This window comes from Cadophora gregata, assembly GCF_030347475.1.
Source record: "Cadophora gregata isolate MNR1 chromosome Unknown scaffold_6, whole genome shotgun sequence".
NCBI classification, from domain to species: domain Eukaryota; kingdom Fungi; phylum Ascomycota; class Leotiomycetes; order Helotiales; family Ploettnerulaceae; genus Cadophora; species Cadophora gregata.
In genome coordinates, this window is record NW_026695929.1 from 831,476 (window position 1) to 853,216 (window position 21,741).

Below are 21,741 nucleotides of genomic sequence, written 5' to 3' on the forward strand. Positions count from 1 at the left end.
CAACTCACACCTCACAGAACAATGGGCAAAAGAGAGACAGCTCGGTCGGTCGGTAGGTCTGGCTGCTGCACCGTACCGCACCTGCCCTGCCCTGCCCTGCCCTGCCCTGCCCTGCCCTGCCCTGCCCTGCCCTGCCCTGCCCTGCCCTGCCCTGCCCTGCCCTGCACTTCAGTACCCTGCGCTGCGACTTGGGCTCGGCACCAAAGTGCGTATGGGGCAAAGGCTAAGTAACTTAGCGATCCTAACCTGGCTCGTCTGGCCTGGGGCAGCGCCGACAGAAAACTGACGGGACTCGCGGGACTGACCCTCAGAGCCCTCGACCTGGCCTGACTCCCAGAAACGGTGCCTCTCCTCTCCTCAGCCAAGCCGCCAATCCCTGCACCGAACGAATTGTCAGAACATGGGGGGCGAGGAATTCTTCATCACCTTCCTTTATCTTCGCGCATATCCTCAGTCGTGTCCCTCATTATCTTCTAGCAATTATGATACAGTACAGTACATGCAGGTGAGTATTCTTTCTTTTTTTTTTCCCCTATCTTGCTGTGATGGGCCACAATGCACCTGGCTCCCGGATTTGTGCTTTTGCGCTCCGATTTATATTGACAGGGATGGGTGCACGCCTCACATGGTCAAAATGCGACATCCCTTTACCTCCTAAGCCAATCATCGGGCCACCAGGAACTTCGAGGTTGGAAAAGAGCCACGCCCCACCCCTTAGATCGCACCCGACCCAATGATCCAATGACCCGACGACCCAGCTGGGCATCTTGCAGACAGACGGCTATCGGAACTCCCGAGTCAGCAAGTCATCGAAGGTCGACCAGGACGACAACACTTGACAGCAACTGAGCTGCTCCATTGGAACTGTATGGCCCGGTAGTTGCGGCTCATATTGATGTGAACTGGCTTTCTGAATGAGTACTGTGTGCGGCGATATTTGTATCGAAATTATTGTTTGCGACCGAAGTCCTGGGTCCTTGCTGGACATTTCGCTGGACATTCGCTAGCTTCATCCGATATCTGCCCGGCGCCGCTAACTTCCATCATTGCTCGACTTAATCAACGTCACGCCCAATACAATCCGATCCACCAACGATCATAACCATAAGAATGGCTATCGACCGCCCTATACCCGCTTTCTATTGTTGCTATCTCCTCCGGTCGACCATTCGCGGTAGTAGTGTATACGTGGGTTCGACACCAAATCCCGGTAAGGACTTGCGACCGAGGAAGAGCGAGATTCATCATTGACGCGACTGTAGTGAGGAGACTTCGTCAACATAATGGCCTCGCGAAAGGAGGTGCTGCCAGAACGAGTAGACCGAGTATGAGACCTTGGGAGATGACTTGTATTGTGACTGGCTTCCCAAGCCATATAGCCGCGCTGCAGTTCGAGTGAGTTCCTGGTCTTGTTGACACCATGTGATCATCCTCACGTGACTACTATGTTGTTTTTTCTCCCTTACCGCGGCCTCGTGCCCCTGGGGGAGTCGTCAAATACTTATCATATCGTCTGAGTTTCTATATTCTCCAAATTGTCAGCTAACATCTCCAGATGGGCATGGCAAAACCCCCACATAACAACTCACATCCCGTCCGACTCTCGAATACAACACGCCGTTGGTAAGAAGAGGTCCGGGCAGCCCAAACGACCCCGTCACACCGTCTCCTCCCTCCTTTCAAACCTCCAACTCCTCCTCCGTGTATCCTCCTTCGCCCGCTGGCCACTCTCTCTCCACTTCTTCTCCCCAGACGTCTACAAAGCCTGGACAAAATGGTGCAAATCCGCCGCTGAACCAATCCAACCGACCATACATATCATCCAAGACTTCCCACCCACTTCTCCCGATCAAGAACCTCGATTTCCTGCAGAGAAAGGAAGTCCACGATCCAAAAGACAAAAATTGAGCCATGGCATAGAAGCTCTAGAAGTCGGATACGAGACTTCGAAAGCACACGTTGAGAAGGCAAAGAATGTATTCGACTTCGAACAAGAAGGTTCATGCGCAATCTGTCATGATCATCTCGAGCACGACGCGGGTGTTTACACTATCTGCCCCACTCCTGGATGCCAATCTGTCACCCATATTACATGTCTGAGCAAGCACTTCCTGAAAGACACCGAAGACGACTTTCTACTGCCAATCAAAGGCACATGCCCAAGCTGCAACGAGGAATTGCGATGGGTGGATGTGGTCAAGGAACTAAGTCTAAGGATGAGAGGACAGAAAGAAGTAGAGAATTTATTGAAAGTCAGGAGGTCTAGGAAGGGAAAGGGCACGTCTTCGCAGGCCATCGTCGAGGATTCAGAGGAAGAAGATGACGACCTGGACGACGACGACGTTGACGAAGAAATCGAGTTGCACCAGTTGAAAACGAGAAAAGGCAAAGGCAAAGGCAAAGCCAAGGCAGGAAAAGAACTCGGCGATACATGGCATGCGCTCTCTGAATCCTCAGATTCTGACACAGGATCGATCACAAGCACTATCTCTCATACCCGGAACAAGCCTACCTCTACCATTCAAGCGAGCTCAACGCAAACCAAGAAAGTCAAGACCGTAATCGAAGATAGCGACTGGGACGATGCGGATATCATCGACTAAAAACTATCTATGTCAGCGCATCTCTATCCTCACCCATCCTACCAAGAAAGCTCCAGAAGGAAGACTTCTTCTACTTGTACCACAACACACCATATCACGTTTTTGTAGCGAGTTATCATGATATCTAGCAGCAAAGAAAAATGCACCACACTCAAAATACACCACTTAAACTTCAAGCGTATGTACACATATATGTGCATGCATATACCCGTTTGGCTTGAAAGTGACTCGTCTTAAAGACCGGACGTAATCGGGTACCTGCAGTTCCTGACGTCCAGCAACTCCCCTGTTGATTCCATTTTGATCCGCCTCCGCCCACCAATAGCAAAGCGAGCGCATCGTTGGCTCCTCACCTCGGCTTTCTTTCCTTTCGCGCTGTCAGGAAACCTCGATCGGTAATGCAGAACAACAGTTTTCGAAATTTCTAATCAACTTGATTTGCTACAATAAGCAAAACTTCCCCGTTGACACTTTCTGGTGTAAGTGACATTGATCCTCGCATCTAAACATCCCAAAATCTTAGACTTCTGGCGTCCCAGGTCCCCAGCTTGGTTTGCGCCACAGGCTTCGCTTACTGATGTCTACAACACCACCACCACCACCACCACCAAATCAACGAAACTTCGTCCTACCTCATGTTCAATTTACATATAGACTTCCATTAGGAGGCCAACGGAGGTCATGCATGAATCACTTTACGACTTCTTCGTTTCACAGTGTAAGGATAATCGGCTTGAGCAGAACACATCTCGCTGTAATCACTTGCTGGCAAGTTTTAGCGTCTCCTATCTGGAAATCATTGATACGACTAGCTATGTCAATCTTGAACTCAAAGTTACTTCTCTGACCTGTAGAAGTGCATTGCTCGACTCGCCGGGGAAATTTACGTGCTTCACGTACCTTTCTCTTAATAGCTCATACATAGGTATTTCAGCTCACTTTCGGCATGCTTCTGCAGTACCTGCTTCGACTGACTTCAAATCGGTAACTTCAGCATACATAAAATATCATCCGTCAGCTACCCCTCGATCTAGCATTGCCAAATTACTACCTTCACATCACATCAATATCAACTGTAATTCAAGCCTCCCAAATGCAACCCCTCCAACTCCACACAACTTCCCTCAACACCATCACAGCTCCCAATCACCACCACCCCCAACAAACGAGGTACTCCCTCCCTGCCTTACTCCCTATCTCTCGCTTACCACAAAAAACCTTTATTGCACATAGCAAGCCACGTAAACAAAGGAGTTCTCTCCACGCTCCCCTTTCCGCTTATTTGATTCACTCTCTCAAGCCACCACCACAACCGTGCTCTCATATGGTTTTGTTGTACATCGCAGTGGATACTGAATAAAGGGTATATCCCAGCTCGGTTATTGCTCTATCTGAAACTGGAAAGGAGTCCAAGCGGACTTGATGAAGGTGATGGTTTTTGTGTGGGAGACGACGTCAACGTCATACTAGAAACTGAGTATCTAGGACTACGAATGTAAAACTCGACGAGCTTACATGAAGTTGATGTTTAATGACATTTTTGTAGTGAGAGTCGAGTTTTTGGTTCCCAATTATGAATCTATGCTTATGGGGTTTGTTGCATTTCGCAGACGCCGATAACTTCGGGCCGACGAAGTGACGAATTGCTACCGCGGGGGTTGAGGTAGATCGCCACTCCACTCGTCAGATGCTCATCCTATCGATATAAATACATGGGCATTTACCTTTCGCCTTGTGGAACAGCAGAAGCTGTCAAGTATCAATTTTTGCGTGATTGAAATTTCCATTTATTAACAGGCTTTCCAACAACGTACCACTTTGATACCACTATTCAAACAAGCCAGAGTAAGCATTCAGCGCCAACTGCCCACCAAGATGAGCATACAACACAGTACTCCCATCCTTAATCTCCCCCTTCTTCACCAAATCCATCATCCCTGCCAAGCTCTTCCCCTCATACACAGGATCCGTAATAAACCCCTCCGTCTCCGCCCCAAACCTCATCGCACTCTTCGTCATCTCCCCCGGAATCCCATAACACCCATCATGATACCTCTCATCCAACTCCACATCCCCCTCCGTAATATCTCCCTCCGCCAACCCAATCTTCACACCCGTAAACTTCGCAATCCTCAACACCTGATCCCGCGTCTCCTTCGGCTTAGCAGAAGCATCAATCCCAACCACCCTCCTCTTCCTCCCCCCATTCTTCTCCAGAAGTTTAAACCCCGCAATCATCCCCGCAAACGTACTCCCCGTAACAGCACAAACAATAACCGTATCGAAGAAAACACCCAACTCCTTCTCCTGCTCCGCAACCTCGAAGGCCCATCTCGCGAAGCCCAGGCCGCCGAGTGGATGGTCCGATGCTCCGGCAGGGATGTAGTACGGCTTTCCGCCGGACTCGATGACTTCCTTGGTGAGGTTTGCGAGGGTCTGTTTGTGGCCGATGCCGAATTCTGAGGGGTCGAGCCGCGGTGCGGCGCCCATGAGCCGGGAGAGCTGGATGTTGCCGACTTTCTCGTAGCCCGGGTCTGTCCAGTCGACCCAGTGCTCTTGAACGAGTTTGGCCTGTTAAATGAGTAAGTATGTTGTAATTAACATTATACTATTTGTGCTGGAAAGTGGGATTTCGTCACATGACAACCCAGACAACAGATGTGCATACCTTGAGACCCAACTTTGCAGCTACGCCGGCGACTTGTCTGGTGTGGTTACTTTGCACGCCTCCGATACTGATCAGAGTATCGCATCCTTGCTCCAGTGCTTCTGGTACGAGGTATCTGGCCATTGTCAGTTTCAACTCTATAGATTTCAAGAATGGGATACTAACTCCAATTTCCGGGTCTTATTCCCACCAAATGCAATTCCAGAGTTGCAATCTTCTCTCTTGGCCCAAATAGCTACTTTTCCACCTAGAGCCTCTGATATTCTAGGCAAGTGATGGACTGGCGAAGGACCGAACAGGAAGTCGGATTTCGGGATGCTGGCGAATGGTTCTGGGAGAGTGACTGGTGCCATGTTGCTGTTTGTTTTCTGTTTTTCTTGAATAGATTATCAATTGATGTAGCTGTATTGTTCTGGTCTTTTAGAAATGTGCTTGCTGGTTGCAATCGGTCAATATGAGGGGAAGCATAACCTTTTGTTCCCGCCACTAACCGGCGGGTAAGCATCGGGCTGCACGACATGGCACCGGATAACCCGTGCGATCTCGGAACATGGGGATCGCTTTCCACTTTCGTGATTCTTGGAGTCTTGGAATTGTTGCATGATTGGGTGCTTGCGAGTAAGTATATGATTATTACGATTCAGTTTGAATATTTGTGAGGCGGTCCAATTGAAGAAAGGGGATACATGCACGGTTCATACATCAATTGCCGAAAGTGCGAGGATAACCGACTTAGGAGGGTGGAGCGGGATATTATGACAGCTACAGACGGGAAATATACAATAAACAATCCTGATCCTGGTTTTATTATTTTATGTCGCCCTTGTATTACTCACGTCTCTTATTTTTGAGACCCCCGGTATCAGAATCGAGGTTGGAGCTTATGCGAGTAACTGACAACCAGAATCTTTCGAATGTCAACATCGGCTATCTTTTTAGTAAGCGTTCCTTCAGTAATCATACGGCATAAGTTTCTGAACTTTCATTTTCCCAACCAGATCCAAAATGGAGTCGTCCAATCGACTCTCTTCTTCCATGTCTCACCCTTGAATAATGTACCACAGGACAGACTTCCACTTCAACGCAGCTCCCTCCAAACTTCTCCCTCCTCATCAACCTGCTAAACATGCAACCACAGAAACCTCTTGTCCATCACATACGACGATAGGTTCAAGAGTATTGGGTAAAAGAGTTGCTGGAAATAGATGGATCATTGTCCATCAAGTGTGTCACAATTAAATGAAATGACGAAGACTTCACAATCTATCCCTGCTTTGAGTTGGACGAGGATACCAAGATTCTGGAATATGCAGCTGAGCTTAAGCGGGAAAGAGATGAACAGAGGAGGTAAATGTAGCGACACTTGCAGCTGAATAAAGATAGTCATCGGAGGGAGATGGACGAGCTCCAAGTAAAGGCACAGCGGGATCAGCGAGAAGAGCAGAAGAGGCAACGACAAGCTGCAGAAAACGAAATACGTGAAGAAGACAGAGAACGACAGCGAATGCAGCAAGAGCGGGAAGAACTGCGCAAGCAGCTGAAAAAGCAACATGACAATGAGCAAGTCGAACTCCACCGTCAAGTTGATGAAACACGACGAGTAGAAAAACAAGTAGAGGAGCAGCGTCTGCAGCAAGATCGAGAAGAAAAGCAAGGGCAGAAAAAAGAACGTGAAGTACAGCGACGCGAGAACCAGCGTCGGCAAGAGGTGTAACTGCGAATGGAGGAGCAAGCCGAGGAGCAACGTCAACAAAAAGCAAGAGAGTGGCAGAGGTGGCGACGTGAAAGTGACAGTACTAAATATTGGCTCCAGGAACCGGAGACTTTTGGGGAACAATATCTGCCCCGGCAAGGAAGTACAAGGGAAAGGGTGTGTCGCTTAAGGAGTATCTGATTAACAAACTTACGCCTGAGCATTACAAGAAGAGCTCTCGCAAATGTTGTTCTGCATATGATTGCAGAGCTGAAGTGGAGCGCTAGGCGGATTATCGGGCACGTGGAGTCCCTACTTTCCCAGGCTGGAAGTGAGCAGAGTAACATTTGGGTCTGAGGATTTCTGTTTGAACATGGGATGACGCTCTGGTAGAAATGAAGTGAAGTCTTAAAAAGAACGATCGTGTATTTCCATCCGAGACAGAACACTATTGCAATCGAGACGTAATCTTGAAAATCCATTTCGCACTGACTCAACGATTTGCTCCCTTGCCTTGACGAGAAAATCCCAAACTCCTCAGTAGACTGGATTTCTCCGCCGCTATCAAATCGCCAAACAACACTATATGGAGTCCCATCTTTAGAAGCGAAGGGTTTGCCTAGGACTGTGACCACTTGGAACGCAGGTGAGTAAGGAGAAGCGATCAAATGATAGGAGTACTGCACGCACCGAAGAACAGGATCCAAAGCCTAATACCTGTCTCTTCCACCAGGGCCACCAAGAAGTCTTCTGGGAGGTTGAGGAGCACCGATAGGAAACGGATCTCTTCTAGATCCATGAGGATGTCTATTAACGGGAATTGGCCCTGGTCGCTGACGGGGTCCAGCATTGTTCAGCTGTTGGAGAATTTGATGATTCTGGTGCATGACAAAACCCAGGCCTTCCCGCGTTCTGCCATGAGCTATTTCTTCGTCCCTTCGACCTTGATAATAAGCAGCCATCGCTTGTTTGTGTGTGTCTATTGCTTGCTTCTCAAAAGCCTCACGGCGTCGTTGTGCTTCCATTACCTGCTTCTCAAAAGCTTCACGGCGGCCCTGCGCTTCTCTTGCCTCCTTCTCAAACTCCGCACGCTGAGCATTACCTCTAATAACCTCACCCATGTAATGATTTTGTTGTCCTTGTTGGTGGCGCCGCATCTCTTCATCTTGCTGTCTCCTTTTGCTCCCGTTCCGATTGTAGCAGGCTGCTTGTGCTGCGGTCAAGCCACTTGTTGCCAGCCCAGCAAGACCCCATCCAAGAGTGGCCGGATCCACCATTGTAAGCTGTTTGAAGCCTCGGGTATGTGTTGTCCAATTTGGTCGTGAGTGGCCTTGTATGGTGACCTCGAGAGAAATATTGATTTTGACACAAGAAGATGGTGGAGTACTGTATTGGCAAGAGTTGAAATGCACTACTGCCGCCTCATCGACGTAGCGCAGGCGTACTCCAATGCATTCGATCAAGACAGCCCAGCAAGCGAGATTTGCAAGCTAGGAACTTGAAGCGTCGAATCAGGATCTTCGTACTCGGTGAGAACTGTTGGGGTCTCAGTTCCAGATCCAAGAGCCAATCACTAGGACCCTAGATATGAACCTGCCACCCCACAGATTGAGAATTCAGTGGAATATCACCGCCCATCGTCGTACGCTGCGAGCGTCAGTACGATGCACACGATACTCAGAGCGAAGCCCATGTGACTGAAAGAATGTATTGGAAATTGTGCTGTTAAGATAGCTGAGATTAGGCTTTCACCAACTACGCCAGCTGGACCAAAAGATCACAGCCTTCAGCGCAGGCTACATATGCCTAACATCGTGTATAAGTATACCGACTATTGTCACGTGTCGTTTAAAAAGCGTAGCGATTCGCCACATATCACGACGCAGGAACAGTTTTGGGCCAGTACAAAGTGAGCATGGTGGGTGTTCGCTAGAGATTGGCTGCGTAGGCAGAAAGGCTCCGAAGAAGAGGAGTGTCGCGGCTGTAAATAGTACCTCTAAGACCTTGTAGGAAGGAGAAAGGTGGGTGAAGTGTAGCAGTAATCAAGAAGATCTCTGCTTGTCATACCTGACCTGTGGCACGAAGAAAAACAAGCCATGGATATTCAGCCTCAGCAGACTAAGCGAACATGGACTGATAGGGATGGAATTGCCAAAGTGCATAATTATCTCCCGAGCCTTGATATTCTTTCTCTATTCCGCTCAGTTTTGAAGATCTGGTAGTCACGATGTGGACTACAATTAATTTGCTAAGAATAATAAATTCATCGTTAATACTTGCTGAAGTTGATAAAAGGTCAACATTTCCTAATTGGACCATAATGAGGCCCCTACCTTAAACTACCAATTTTACCCCAAGCAACCTCAATACGGAATTATCTTTCAACAGTCCGAATACGAGCAGACAGCTCAACGATATCGGTACCAGTAGTATTTCAAATTGTTATCTATTTGGAGGAGATGTCAAAGTCTATTGCTGGCCGTCGACAGGGCTTACGACTACAACTTCTAGCTCCATCCTGGTCGAAGTAGACGATCTCCGAAAGGGAACTCGTTGCTACTCAGACCCTTTACGTTTAGTTCATTATATCATGGAGTTTAATTGAAGGTGGAGAACATAAGGATTCAAACTTTTAATTGGTATATACAATAACATAAAGCCATAGCTGCCATATACGACTATAGACAGGGAAGAATTGGACGGTCTACTTAGCTTGCCGAATCGGGAGATCAAGCTCCTAACGACTTTTTGGTACAAATCCCCTCCACGTATTCTAATGACACCGCCGATTTTCCTTTCAAACTCATCAATATCACTCCAGCCCCACCAACCCCTAGCTCTATCTTCCAACATACTTTTATAGAGTATAACTAGCTAGAAAGACGATTAACAGTCACATACGACCATAGGTTCAAGAGTATTGGGCATCCCGTCCGCTCTGCCATACACAAGCTTGAAACCGGTGGACTAGTAGTTGGGTGGGTGACCACCAGCGAATCCCCACTGTTGTATGTACCCATTTATTTTTTGATGTTTTAGTGTTTTGGGAAATGGATGTGGAGAAAGTGGCCCCACTCCATACTTGTACCTTTTAAGGAGGCGAGTGCGTTATGAGCGAGCAGCGACTGGCAAAGGAGTGGGACCCACAGAGTTCTATATTCTATAACCATTCTTATACATTTCATGTCTTGTAGGAATTGGAGAGTGTGAGCTGATTTGACTGACCTTCTACTTTTCATCTTGGATTGGGGGCCAAAATCGCGGGGTAGTTCTCGCTTCGGCTAAGTGTCAACAATCACCCAGGGCCGGGTCCGGAGCGCAGTCTCTAGTCCCTCGGCTACAGATACAAGGGCCAGAGTACCCAAGCTACGAGTGCATTTACAGAAGAAGGTTCTGAGGCCGTACTACAACAATACGCTATGCATATTCCACTCAACAGACCAGACTTAGTCAACATACACATCTGACGAGAGAAATTAACAGTGAAAACTTTTGACATTGAATTTCCAGAATCATGAAGCTAAGGTCTGACAGTGCCACGCCCAGCACTGGGTATCATCAAAAAATACACTCTCCACACCTAAAAGACAGACGTAACGCCTTTGTTCTGCGACACATCATCCTGCTACCAAGCTAATCTCTAAAGCTCCAAAATTCAATAGTACCCCTCCTAATCCATTTCATAGAGTATACCTCTGGGCTCAACATCCTTCCTCAATATCCACTTTTTGAAGTACCATGGCAGCATGGTACGGTAATATCTCGCGTGGTCGCGAACCCGGACACTGAAGATCGTGTCGAGTTCCTCCAACGACAGACCCTTCGTCTCTTGGAGACAGAAGTATGCGTACGTCCATCCAAAGAAGTTCCATGCTGCGTACCATCCGAAAGCCTATGCAGTTATCAGCAATCGGTCACTTATGCATGGATAAAGACATAGGTAAAAGATTGGAAAACTTACACCCTGCTCAGTAAACGCCTTCACAAGAGCCGGCCAGGTCAAACTAAGAATGAAGTTGAATCCCCAACACGTCGCCGTGGCGAAGGCCATCCCGATCTCTCTTATATACAATGGAAACGCTTCTGCGCTGTATGTGAAAGGAACGGGACCTTCGCCGGGCGAGTAGACGGCCATGAAGAGATAGATACCAGTTGCGATGCAGCCGAGACGAGCTTGGCCTTCAGGAATGAAGAAACTGAATCCGGTAAAGAGGAGGCAGATACCCATCAGAGGGAAGGTAGTGAGAAGCAAATTTCGTCTTCCGAATGTGTCGATTGTTTTGACGGCTGGGATGGCGACTGGAATTTGTAAGCGAGTGTGTTTGGAAGCACTGCAACTCAGATGCGGAACTTACAGAGCCAATTGACAATACCCGTTCCAAGCGACACAAGAAGAGCGTTGGAACGTGTGAAGTTTGCAGAAATGAAGATTTCTGTTGAGTAGTAGGCGATAACATTGACTCCGCAAAACTGGCTCATAATTAGTCTGGATCACTTTTTTTCTGGCTGGAGGGAGGACTCACTTGTTGCATGAACATGACGAAGAAAGACGACTGCGCCGCACGACGATTTCTCGGAACCAAGAAAAACTCTCTCCAGAGGTTCTTTCCCTCACGTAGCTTCTCCTCAATCATCAACGACTTATGGATGTAGTACAGATCTCGCGCCGCCATCATCTCGCAATTTCTGAATCTGCAAAGTGCATCATACGCTTTGCGGTACTTATTCTTGGTCATGTACCAACGCGGTGACTCAGGAACAAAGTAAACCTGCATACAGACGAAGAAAGGCGGGATGGATGTACTGGCAAGCATGAGACGCCAGTTCCAATATGGGAACACCCCCGGGGTGTATCGGACTTTCTCGAAAGCCACAGAGACGACGAAGCCGAGCATAATACCGAAAGCTGTCCACATTTGCCACATCATAGTCAGAGCACCACGGATGGCTGTTGGTGCACATTCTGCTGCGTAGACTGGAGTGGTCGAAGATTTGGCTCCAACGGCCAGACCAAGTGCGAAGCGAGCGATCAAGAGGTTTACCCAAGAGTTGGCGGCTGCCATCCAGATTCCCTGACTTGAATTAGAAATCTACGTCTCAGTAGATAGATTTTACACATACCGTGATGAAAGAGACGACACATGAGATAAAGATACAACCTCTACGTCCAAAGTAGTAGTTGAGAGGTTTTGTAGTCCAGCAACCAATGAGAGCAGAGCAGAGGTAAGGAGCGCCATTGAGAAGACCTCTCAACCATACTTGCTCGGTACCAATGCCAAACTCTTCGAAGTAGAAGATCTGAGCACCGTTAACTGCAGTCTGATCCATGCCCTGCACGATTGCAGAGCCAGCACAGAGAACTGAGAAGTTGAAAGTCAGTAAGTTCTATAGACGCCGCACGTGATCAGGTGACTCACTTGTCATGTAAAACATCATCTTCGGCTGCTGCCAACGATTGGTAGTCTCCTTCCTAAGCCATACCTTCTCATTCTCAGTGAGGTCTGAAACATTTTCGAAATTCCTCGAGTTCTGCGCAACTAGTGCACCTCTTTGCAGGAGGGGCAAGATGTTCTCGAGGTCTTTCTCTTTAGCGAAAGCCTCAACATCCGTAAGAAGTTCGTCCTTGGTCATTCCAGAGAGAGGATTCTTCAGTTTGGCGCTGACGGCGACCATGCCGTGTTCGTCGAGAGGTCCTTCCTTTGCGATGAGGGAGGCACTTCTCGTGTCTCTTGACTCATTTTCGTTGTGGACGGTCTTCTCATCGTCGGAGCTGTGAGGCGCGGCGTCCGCCATGATGGTTCACTAGCTTCTTACAAAGTCTGGGGTACTTGGTGTTATTTTCTGGAGAGAGTTGCAGCCCAGAAGAAGGCGTGTTAATGTCTTGCGGCTTTTCGACATGATGAGGGAATGCTGTCATCTTATGTAGTAGAAGCAATATCCTCCCCCGCAGTCTCCATCTCTTGTGTCCCCGCCATCTATAACTTGGCGTTGGAAAAATTATGGATACACTTGTCTTGTGTTTTCACGCGGAGGGCTTGTGACGCAAGGATAGTCTGCTGTTGAGCTCAACGTCAAAGGCTTGCGAGCTAGAATCGGGAGCTAACATATCTCCAGCTTGGCTATGGGGTCTGAACCTAAGATTTAGAACTTCCCAAGCACTTTAGTTTCTCAAACACTTTTTTTTGACGTTCGTCGCTGTATTTTTCATCAAAGACATTGTTGCGAAAATGTGAAGTGTTCGCAAACAAAACATGACAATGCTCGGCACACTGGCGCACGCAATAAGCATCCAAGTATCATTAAAAAGGTGAGCATTAATCCACAATCGGAACGAATGCACGGCTGAGATCTCTTGGCCCGATGTCCATTTCTCGAGAAGAGGTAATGTTTACGTTCATCATCAGCGGCGTTCCCTAGCGAATAAATTGGCAGATGTAATGCTGCAGCCATTGGAGTGTGACAAGCAAGCGAACTCACGGTACTTCACCACCAGGAACGTTAAACCCAGGCGGAACAATAGTTTTATTAGGTGTGTATACAGAAATAGGAAATACCATAGATCCTATATCACTTCTAAAGATTCCAGAACTTCCACCCCTATTTCTATCGTAATTGGGATGTAATTCTCTATCTACACCTTTACCTTTATCAGGCTTTAGACCTGAACCCGAATCTGAGTCAACTTCCATAGCATTGTATAACTTAGGTTTAATAACTTCGACAGAAGATCTCTCACCTAAATCCATAGTATCCATGCCAAATAAAAACTGTTTTAAGTTGAAATTAATACCTTTTATACCTAAATATTCCGACAATAAACCTATTATACCTGTGTTAAAGGTTCAACCTAATAATCCTATAGCTATATTGTTGAAAAAATCACAATATTCTATATGAAAACTACCCGAAATTAAATATTTAATCGCCGCTATAAATGTAACAGTTAAAATAGCTCCACAAAATTTTGCTAATGTAAAAGTTGCCGTTGTATTTTGTACCATTAGATATAATTTTGTTTTCATCTTTTTTTAAGTGTAATGGTCTAATAATGTATTTTTTACTATTTTCGAAATTACATTACTCAACCATTACTAATACAACTTAATTTTACTATTTTCGAATGTACATTACTCGACCATTACTAATAAGGTTTCGTTTTGCTACCTCATAAAAATTGTAATAAGCAACTTTATAATAAAATTCTTATCTAAGACTTGAACTTAGATCAAGATATTAGGAATATCCTGCTTTACCATTAAGCTAATAAGAGTTTATGTTATATTTAATAACATGAATATAATATACGAATTCATATAAATTGTATAATATAATATTATTATGATTGCACTTAAGCAACATATAATAATAAAAAAGCCATCATTAAAGCGAATAAACCAGTGGCTTCTGCAAATGCAAAACCTAATATAGCGTAAGAAAACAATTGACCTCTTAAAGAAGGATTTCTAGCAACACCTAATATTAATGCACCGAAAACTACACCAATACCTACACCGGCACCTATAAGGCCTGTGGTTGCTAAACCTGTTCCAATAATTTTTGCTGCTTGTATCACCTTTTATGTTTTTTTTTTATAGAGAAAATATCTATAAGTTTAAGTTGCTTGTTAAAAATATAATATAAAATTTGAAGCATATATAGTTTCTATTATATCCATGTTAATAGAATTTAATTTAAATATCTTAAATAAAAATTTTTGTTATAATAGTTTTTTGTTTTGCTTCGTAAAAAGCAAACGATGCCCTAAAATATAGGAATACGAAGGGATCGAACCTCTGGTTTAAGATCTAAGATCAAAAGGTAAAACCATTTACCGCATATACCTATTGTATATATTATATAGACTAATACGGAATTAATCAACATAATATATACATCCAGAAACATTAGACTTTATAAGCTAATCTAAAAATAATAGCGAATAAAATTAAATAAAACAAACAATAAAATTTTGTATAGGTTAGATCTGGGTGGTTAAATAAAAGATGTCTTTATACGCACATGTTTAATAATTAAAAACTAGAATTATATCATTATTTATACTAAGATTTAAAATTATCCATGTAGTAATCACGCTAATAATATAACCAAAAAGACTCATTAAATTTCATCTTGTAAAAGCATAATACACCATAATCAAAGGGGTTCCCTCTAGCATTATTTAATTATTACTTTTATTAATAATCAAAGTATTTTGTTAAAATAAAAACTTTATAAACCTATACCACTATTTACTATCATTGTTAATTTGTTCGAAGTTGGCGATAGCGGAGTTCTCAGACTCGCCGCAAAGATGGCGAAAGGCTGAGCCTTTATGTCCTATGCCTGGCCACTTGGCGTTGGTTTAAGGTATTGGCGGAGCTCCGCTCCACTTGGCGGAAATCTGGATCGGTTGTGGCGGATTACGTACATTAGTATTGGTCCTGAAATGGGACCCGCTAAGGGCGGAAGGAGGATTGAAAGCTTGCAGATTCTTGTCGAAATGGAAGATTTGCTGGATTGTTGTTGATGTTGGGACTCGCTTGGCGAATTCTGCCCCTCCGACCCGATGACCCGATGGACAAGAATTGGCGTCGTCATTTCGATCGATCCCGGCCCGAGTCACGGACCAGATGAACTACTCAACTTTGGTAACCTCCAGATTTGTACAAAATCAAGTTCATTCTCTTCAAACAATAAAACATTGAGATCAGTCTTCTACTTCCAACTGCGCAGCGACTCCTGCTGCTAGGAACCCTCCCGCTGATAATGCTACCGTGACGGCCTTCAGAGGCGTCGCAGAATCTCCTCCAGCAAACACACCATGAACGCTTGTCTCGTTAAACGGAAGGCTTGTCTTGATGTCGCCTTGCGGCGTGAGCTCCAATCCCAATTGTTCCACGAAAGGTCCGTTTACCTTTCCCTTTGGCTTGTGAGCCAAGAATCCCTGAAGTGTCTTCTCTCCTCCTTCAAGGTGAACTTCAACCTCGCCACCTTTTGCACCCTTCACCATTTTCAAAATACTCCTGGAATCGACAGTCACATTCTTTCGAGTCTTAGACTCAGGTTTGCACTGAGACAAGGCTTTCTCAATGTCCTTGGTCACGGATTCGTTGCCATTAGTGTAAATAGTGACTTTCTCGGCAAGACGATTGGCATATCGCGCCATATGGAGCGCGGCACCTGCAGGTGCGCAGTCATCAATGGCTAACACACCCGCAGATTTTGATCCCCGCTCTTCATACCCGTGACAGAAAAGGCAGTGGAAGCTGTTCCAAGAGTTAGCCGAGTGTCAGACAACATGTTGGCAAGTGTCAGCTTACATTCCGGTACCCCAGCACTCTTCGTATCCTTCGATCTCCGGCATGATATCCTTGATACCAGTGGCAATAACAACTTTTCTTCCCCACCATTCCTTTCCAGTCTCATCGGTAGCTTTGAAAAGGCTCGTGCCATCGTTTCTCGCTAATTTTTCCAGCCTCATGATTGTGCTGTCCTGGAAAGATGTTGTACTGTAATTCGCGAGGATGTCTTTCCTAGCCGCAGCTCGAAACTCAGCAGCATCACGGTGTTCCCAAGTCAGGACGCCGTGCATATGCTTGGATTTCTGATTGCGGAAATTCTCTGATGAGAAGACGATGCAGGTGTGTAGAAGTCTTGCGAGGGACGAAGAGCAAGAAAGGCCAGCCGGCCCAGCACCAATGATGAGTACATCAACAGGTGAGTCTCGGGAAGTCTCGGGCAGCATTGTTGACATTGATCGTGCGATATTTTTCAGCATGTGGTGAGTGTGCTGCAATTATTCAAAGGTGTAATCTTCGTATGGTCTTTGGTCTTTTTTGATGTGTTTGTGGAATGATGATTTTGGTTCGAATTGCAGGAGCCCATCGCAGCTTATATCGTTGTTCTGGAGACTTTTCAGTTCTCATCAGCCTTCCAAGACTTCATATTGTACGTGAGTGTTAAAAAAGATTCCTATTGGACCGCTTGTTTCCATTTGAAGGATTTGATTCTGTGATTGGCTGGTGAGACCGACGAAAGATCGGAGACAAACTAGACTCGCTTAAGTAATCGCGTCGGAGACATTTCGTCGTAGTTTACCTCTCACTGAATCGAGTGTACCATACCACTGAAACTTTCATGTTCCGGCAAGTCATTTACGAGGGTCCTGAGTCAGCAAATCCATCTCACACTTCGAGGCCAGATCCCTTCAACCCACAAGCCGCATCTTCTTCGGCCATCAGTCGGCTCATAAGCTGCAAATTTGTCTCTCCTGGAGAACCAGATAAATCAAGGTAGGCATTGACGGAGAACGTCTCTGAAACACTCTCCAGAAACTGTCGTTCTAACACCTTCAAATGGGCTTCCAAGGTACGGATGTGAGGAGAATCAATAGGTCGAAACTTTCTCAACACAGCCAGGCTATGGTGGAGCTCGCGTAATTTTGCTAGACCCTGCCGAATTTGGATAATAACTTTGGAGCTTTCCTGTTGTTCCAAAAGCGCAGAGACGTGTGGTAAATAGCTCCCATCGTCCTCAACTGGGTCGCGGCTGGTATATACTGAATTTGGGCTATCCGTCGTTCTGAAGGGAACGGATACTTCTATATTCCATATATCAAGACTGCCTTCGGAAGAGTAGGAGTCGCTGTCGAGGTAGTCCATGGACCAGTCACTCTGTCCATCTTCACACTCCGAGATAGCAGATGACAATGGCAGCTCTTTATTTGAGTCGCCATTGTCCTCGGAGGCAGGTACGCAATCGTTAAGATCCTGAGCCCATACAAGCCGTCCGAATGCTCGGGCTTCTTCATAAAAGGTTTGGCGGCAATTTCTGTGTCGTCAGTCTCCTGTTGCATGACTGATGTAATTCCGTGATAATCCTTTGCATGATACGGGATTGATCTATCCAGGTCCAAACCGTCCAATACCCGGGGTTCTTCCAGAGGCGCTATTTGGCTGCAGTCAGAGACAGGAAATTGAAGCCACTTCATTGCCAATATATCCATGGCTGAAGGTCGCAACGTTGGACGTGGTACGAGAACACCTTGCAAAAACCCAATCGCTTCGACACTTGCCCTCAATGCCAACGGAGCCTCAGGGAACGGCTCCCCTCTACAGAACGCAGTAAGCTCTCGAGGGTAATTCGGAAACGGGACTTGCAAAGCCAGCATCTCATATATCAAACACCGGACGGACCATATATCCACCGCATTAGTATATTCGTCAGTATCCTCATGTCCCTCGATGATGAAGTGGACAACTTCCGGTGCCCAATATGATGGTGTCCCTGTTGCTGTGAGCAGCGCGGTATCGTGGTTCGAGGTTCGTTTACTGATTCGAAGCCTCCAATTTTAACCCACCACTTTTGTGCACTTTGGACGACAAAGATGTTCTGTGGCAAAGACCGACATTAGCTGGCGAGGGTCGACGAGCGTCTAATCTATGCACTCGAATGAATTGTGAATGGCGGATGCATACCTCCGGTTTCAAGTCTCGATGCGTAAAGCCTTCTTCATGCATAATCTTGAGCCCTTCCAGCAATTGCACAGAGATGACTTGAGCATCACATTCCTTCAAATCGTCGTTGATGAATGTCTTCAATGTTCCGAGGTGCAAGTTTTCCATGGCAAGATAAATACGATTATCATCCTCGAACCATCCCAGAAATTCAACATAGTACAAAACAAACTATAAAGTAAGCATCCTTCACAGACGTCAGCTCCAGTAAGGTGGGAGTGCCATACCTTCGACCGCGAGAACTTGGCCAGAGCAAGCAGTTCTTTCCTATAATCAAAATTCCGTCTCTTCATCCGTTGCTTGTGTAAAACTTTCACGGCTCTCTGCACTCTGGCACAGTCTGGAGACGGATCCAATTGTTCCTCAAGACGAACTGGACCGAATAGACCAAATCCCGATTCTGGTTTTCGCGGCACCCATCGCTCTTGCACCACAACTTTGCGGATCTCCAACTCAGGATCTGACTCGTGGGCTGTATGAACGATACATCTTGGATTCGTCTCGAATGATGTTTCCAGCTTGAAATCGTGACGGTCGTGGGAAAGGGACATCTTTGACTACAATTGAGGTCGCTGACGGCTCCAGCCTTGTGTCGACCCAGTTAGGGAATGGCTACGCCGAAGAAATGAAATCCGCCCCGCACAGGTATTCATGCCATCGGTGTATCTGACGAACCTTCTTCAGTGGACCTCATTCGTATGCGTTGAAAAACGGACGAAATATGTAGAAGAACCAAGTGCTGTTGTCCATCCACCCTCAGCCTCACCACCTTCCAAGTTGTTAGCTAATCAAGCAAGCCACTCACGTGAAAACTATCGGAGAAGAGCCACGGGACAGTTTGAAGTCTGTATCAATGAAATAGATAGATCCAACAAATTAGACTTGCGACAAAGTACTCTGTTCATAGAATTATTCCCATGCTGAACTCCAACAAGGCGCCGAGAGAGTTCACGTGATCGAGCCGGGTGAGAAGTGGACCTTAGAGGAAAGAAATGGCGGTTCTTTCTCGCCATTAGACCAGCTTTTCGAGTTAAAGATCTACAGATTCCGTTGCTTGAGGTATAATAGACTTGCAAAATTTCTGCACATCTCACGACACATTGCTCGTTCACCTTTGGCGTACACATCGCTAAACAAATAAGCGACACTGGCGGAATCAATAAAACCAGTCTGTGCACACAAGCTTACTTTGGTTTCCTTTCCTTTTTTGCAACCCAACTTCCAACCTCTCAAATTCTTCCTATATACAACCACAAAACTTTTGTTAACAAGCAGATGACGAGTTCTAGTCCTCCTGTCCACAAGTAATACTGTGTCCATGCTGGCCCTCCTCAACACCCCACGCAATACTCCTCGGATACTCCATCTCACCCAGAGCAGGGGTACGTTTCGAGACTCGCTTAGGGATCAACTTATCACCGTTCGTGGCAAGGATGCTCAGGACATGAGCAGCAGTCTAATCGATTCCAGTCAGTCAGTCAGATTTTCTAAAGGAGCACAAAGGGGATAGTGATTAAGGGTAACATGAGGGAACCAACCTTCGCATTAACCGTCAAAACCGTCGAGTTCGGATTCGCATACGTATCACACGCCTGATGATAACACGGATCCTGCGCCTCCCCAGTTCCAGTGTGCAATCCACCAACAGGGAATCCCAACTCAAAGAAACTCTGATAGTCGCTGCCACCACTAAACACAGCCGGCGTGACATTCAAGCCTTTGCTTGTCAGATCATCGACAAACAGCTTTTCGATCACATCTGAACCTGCTGGACCAGTGAGGTTGAACGAGGATCCATCGCCGTCGAAGACGCCGAAGTAGCCCTTGGAGACCATGTCGAAGTTCAAGTAGGTGAGGAGCGAGGAGGCGTTCGCGGGGGAGAGGTGCGAGGTGTAGTAGCGGGAGCCGAGGAGACCATTTTCTTCGGCGCCCCACCAGGCAAAGCGGACTTTGAGGTTGTGTTGGAAGCTGTTGAGGGCAGTGAAGAGTTCGAGGATGAGGGATGTTCCGGAGCCTGGGGTTTAAGTTAAGTTCTGACCGGTTGCTATCTGTTGTTCTCGCTTGGGGTCGGAGGGGAAGTTTAACATACCATCGTCGTTAATACCAGGACCAGCAACGACACTGTCGAGATGAGCACCGAGCATGATAACATTGTTTGGATCTCCACCCTTGGTTTCAGCGATGATATTTTGCGTGATCTTCGTCTCGATCAACTGGAGTGGAAACCGTTAGCTGCCTGTCATCCGAATATCCCCCTTAATTGGAACTTCTCCCTCATCCCACTTCTCCCAAACTTTCCAAGCTTTCCACTCCAACATCCACCAAAACCCTAAAATCGGAAAGGGATAAACATAAACTAACCTGCGTCTGCTGAAACTTAATCTCCACACTCTCCCCCGCCTTCAACCTCTCCACAACCGCCAACCCATCAACCCTATCAATGAAGCCTCCAGGAACGAACTTCTCCGGATCAGGTGCACTCAGTGTACCCCCAGTGACATGCGCATTTACATTATTATAGATAATCACCACGGCCGCCCCCGCCGCCGCAGCTGGTCTCAATCTTCCCGCCAAAGTCCCACCAGTCGGACACGTCCCCCTCTCCAGAAGCACCGCCTTACCCACGACGTCGAACCCCGCATACCCATCAACAGTACACCCCGCGGCACCAGTTGGGCCGAGGACTAGAGGGAGGGTCACGCCCTCAGGGGATGTGGAGGGTGAATATTGCAGGCCGAAGACGAAAGTGTCGACGCCGTCGATGGAGAGAGAGATGGATGTGACGTTTGTCCAGAGGGCGGGGAAGTCCTGGATGTAGAAGGAGCTGGTTTTGGATTGTTTGGCAACTTGCTTGGAGATGAACTCCACGGATTCGGCGAACCCTGGGTAGCCGAAGGCGCGGTTGTTGTTGTTTCGTGAGGCAATCTTTTGGAGGTTCATGAGATTCTTCATTAAGCTGGTTGTGTTTAGTCAGAGAGACTCGGAGGTTACGGGGGTGTATGAAATTAAGCTGATGACTTGCTCTCTCGGGCTCAATAGATTGAAAGAGATGGTACGTACGCTTTCTCCGTGATAGAATTCTGCAACAACTTGCTCGTCACGGGCTTAGGCCCTGTCCGCTCTTGGATACTGGATGCATCTACACAAGCACCAGCGGCAAACAAGCTCACAAGGAGAGAATTGAGGACCTTCATCTTGACAGATCAATTGAATTCCAATCTGAACTGAATAGAATAATGACAATAGTACCAGCGAAAGCAG

The 21,741-nt window shown here is 46.6% G+C and overlaps 7 protein-coding genes and 1 non-coding gene across 8 annotated transcripts; 1 reads left to right on the forward strand and 7 right to left on the reverse strand.

Annotated features, from left to right (window-relative positions):
• The first annotated feature begins 226 nt into the window (after window positions 1–226).
• Window positions 227–3,666, forward strand: SLX1 (Slx4p interacting protein). Its single transcript, XM_058505718.1, has 5 exons — window positions 227–1,210; window positions 1,263–1,395; window positions 1,556–3,082; window positions 3,143–3,371; window positions 3,461–3,666. The coding sequence occupies exons 1-3, from the start codon at window positions 1,111–1,113 to the stop codon at window positions 2,601–2,603; spliced, it is 1,281 nt and encodes a 426-aa protein (XP_058358241.1). The 5' UTR covers window positions 227–1,110; the 3' UTR covers window positions 2,604–3,082; window positions 3,143–3,371; window positions 3,461–3,666.
• Window positions 3,667–4,298: 632 nt separating this feature from the next.
• Window positions 4,299–5,693, reverse strand: ONS95_012108 (uncharacterized protein). Its single transcript, XM_058505719.1, has 4 exons — window positions 5,437–5,693; window positions 5,272–5,386; window positions 4,418–5,174; window positions 4,299–4,352 (listed from the first exon to the last, which is right to left on the reverse strand). Exons 1-3 carry the CDS (start codon window positions 5,622–5,624, stop codon window positions 4,431–4,433), a joined length of 1,047 nt encoding a protein of 348 aa, XP_058358242.1. The 5' UTR covers window positions 5,625–5,693; the 3' UTR covers window positions 4,299–4,352; window positions 4,418–4,430.
• Window positions 5,694–7,448: 1,755 nt separating this feature from the next.
• On the reverse strand, window positions 7,449–8,302 carry ONS95_012109 (uncharacterized protein). Its single transcript, XM_058505720.1, has 2 exons — window positions 7,655–8,302; window positions 7,449–7,598 (listed from the first exon to the last, which is right to left on the reverse strand). Exon 1 carries the CDS (start codon window positions 8,239–8,241, stop codon window positions 7,675–7,677), a length of 567 nt encoding a protein of 188 aa, XP_058358243.1. The 5' UTR covers window positions 8,242–8,302; the 3' UTR covers window positions 7,449–7,598; window positions 7,655–7,674.
• A 1,566-nt stretch (window positions 8,303–9,868) lies between these two features.
• ONS95_012110 (uncharacterized protein) lies at window positions 9,869–13,441 on the reverse strand. The gene is made up of 7 exons (XM_058505721.1): window positions 13,069–13,441; window positions 12,382–13,020; window positions 12,086–12,324; window positions 11,488–12,036; window positions 11,320–11,434; window positions 10,926–11,263; window positions 9,869–10,856 (listed from the first exon to the last, which is right to left on the reverse strand). The coding sequence occupies exons 2-7, from the start codon at window positions 12,755–12,757 to the stop codon at window positions 10,635–10,637; spliced, it is 1,839 nt and encodes a 612-aa protein (XP_058358244.1). The 5' UTR covers window positions 12,758–13,020; window positions 13,069–13,441; the 3' UTR covers window positions 9,869–10,634.
• A 722-nt stretch (window positions 13,442–14,163) lies between these two features.
• ONS95_012111 lies at window positions 14,164–14,234 on the reverse strand. The gene has a single exon. It is a non-coding gene; the product is annotated as a tRNA-Arg (tRNA).
• A 1,437-nt stretch (window positions 14,235–15,671) lies between these two features.
• Window positions 15,672–16,742, reverse strand: ONS95_012112 (uncharacterized protein; the record flags this gene model as incomplete). The annotated part of the gene is made up of 2 exons (XM_058505722.1): window positions 15,672–16,230; window positions 16,285–16,742. 2 exons carry the CDS (start codon window positions 16,740–16,742, stop codon window positions 15,672–15,674), a joined length of 1,017 nt encoding a protein of 338 aa, XP_058358245.1.
• A 406-nt stretch (window positions 16,743–17,148) lies between these two features.
• On the reverse strand, window positions 17,149–17,625 carry ONS95_012113 (uncharacterized protein; the record flags this gene model as incomplete). Its single annotated transcript, XM_058505723.1, has 1 exon — window positions 17,149–17,625. The coding sequence occupies one exon, from the start codon at window positions 17,623–17,625 to the stop codon at window positions 17,149–17,151; it is 477 nt and encodes a 158-aa protein (XP_058358246.1).
• Window positions 17,626–18,142: 517 nt separating this feature from the next.
• Window positions 18,143–19,031, reverse strand: ONS95_012114 (uncharacterized protein; the record flags this gene model as incomplete). The annotated part of the gene is made up of 3 exons (XM_058505724.1): window positions 18,143–18,355; window positions 18,442–18,651; window positions 18,708–19,031. 3 exons carry the CDS (start codon window positions 19,029–19,031, stop codon window positions 18,143–18,145), a joined length of 747 nt encoding a protein of 248 aa, XP_058358247.1.
• Between the last annotated feature and the right edge of the window lie 2,710 nt (window positions 19,032–21,741).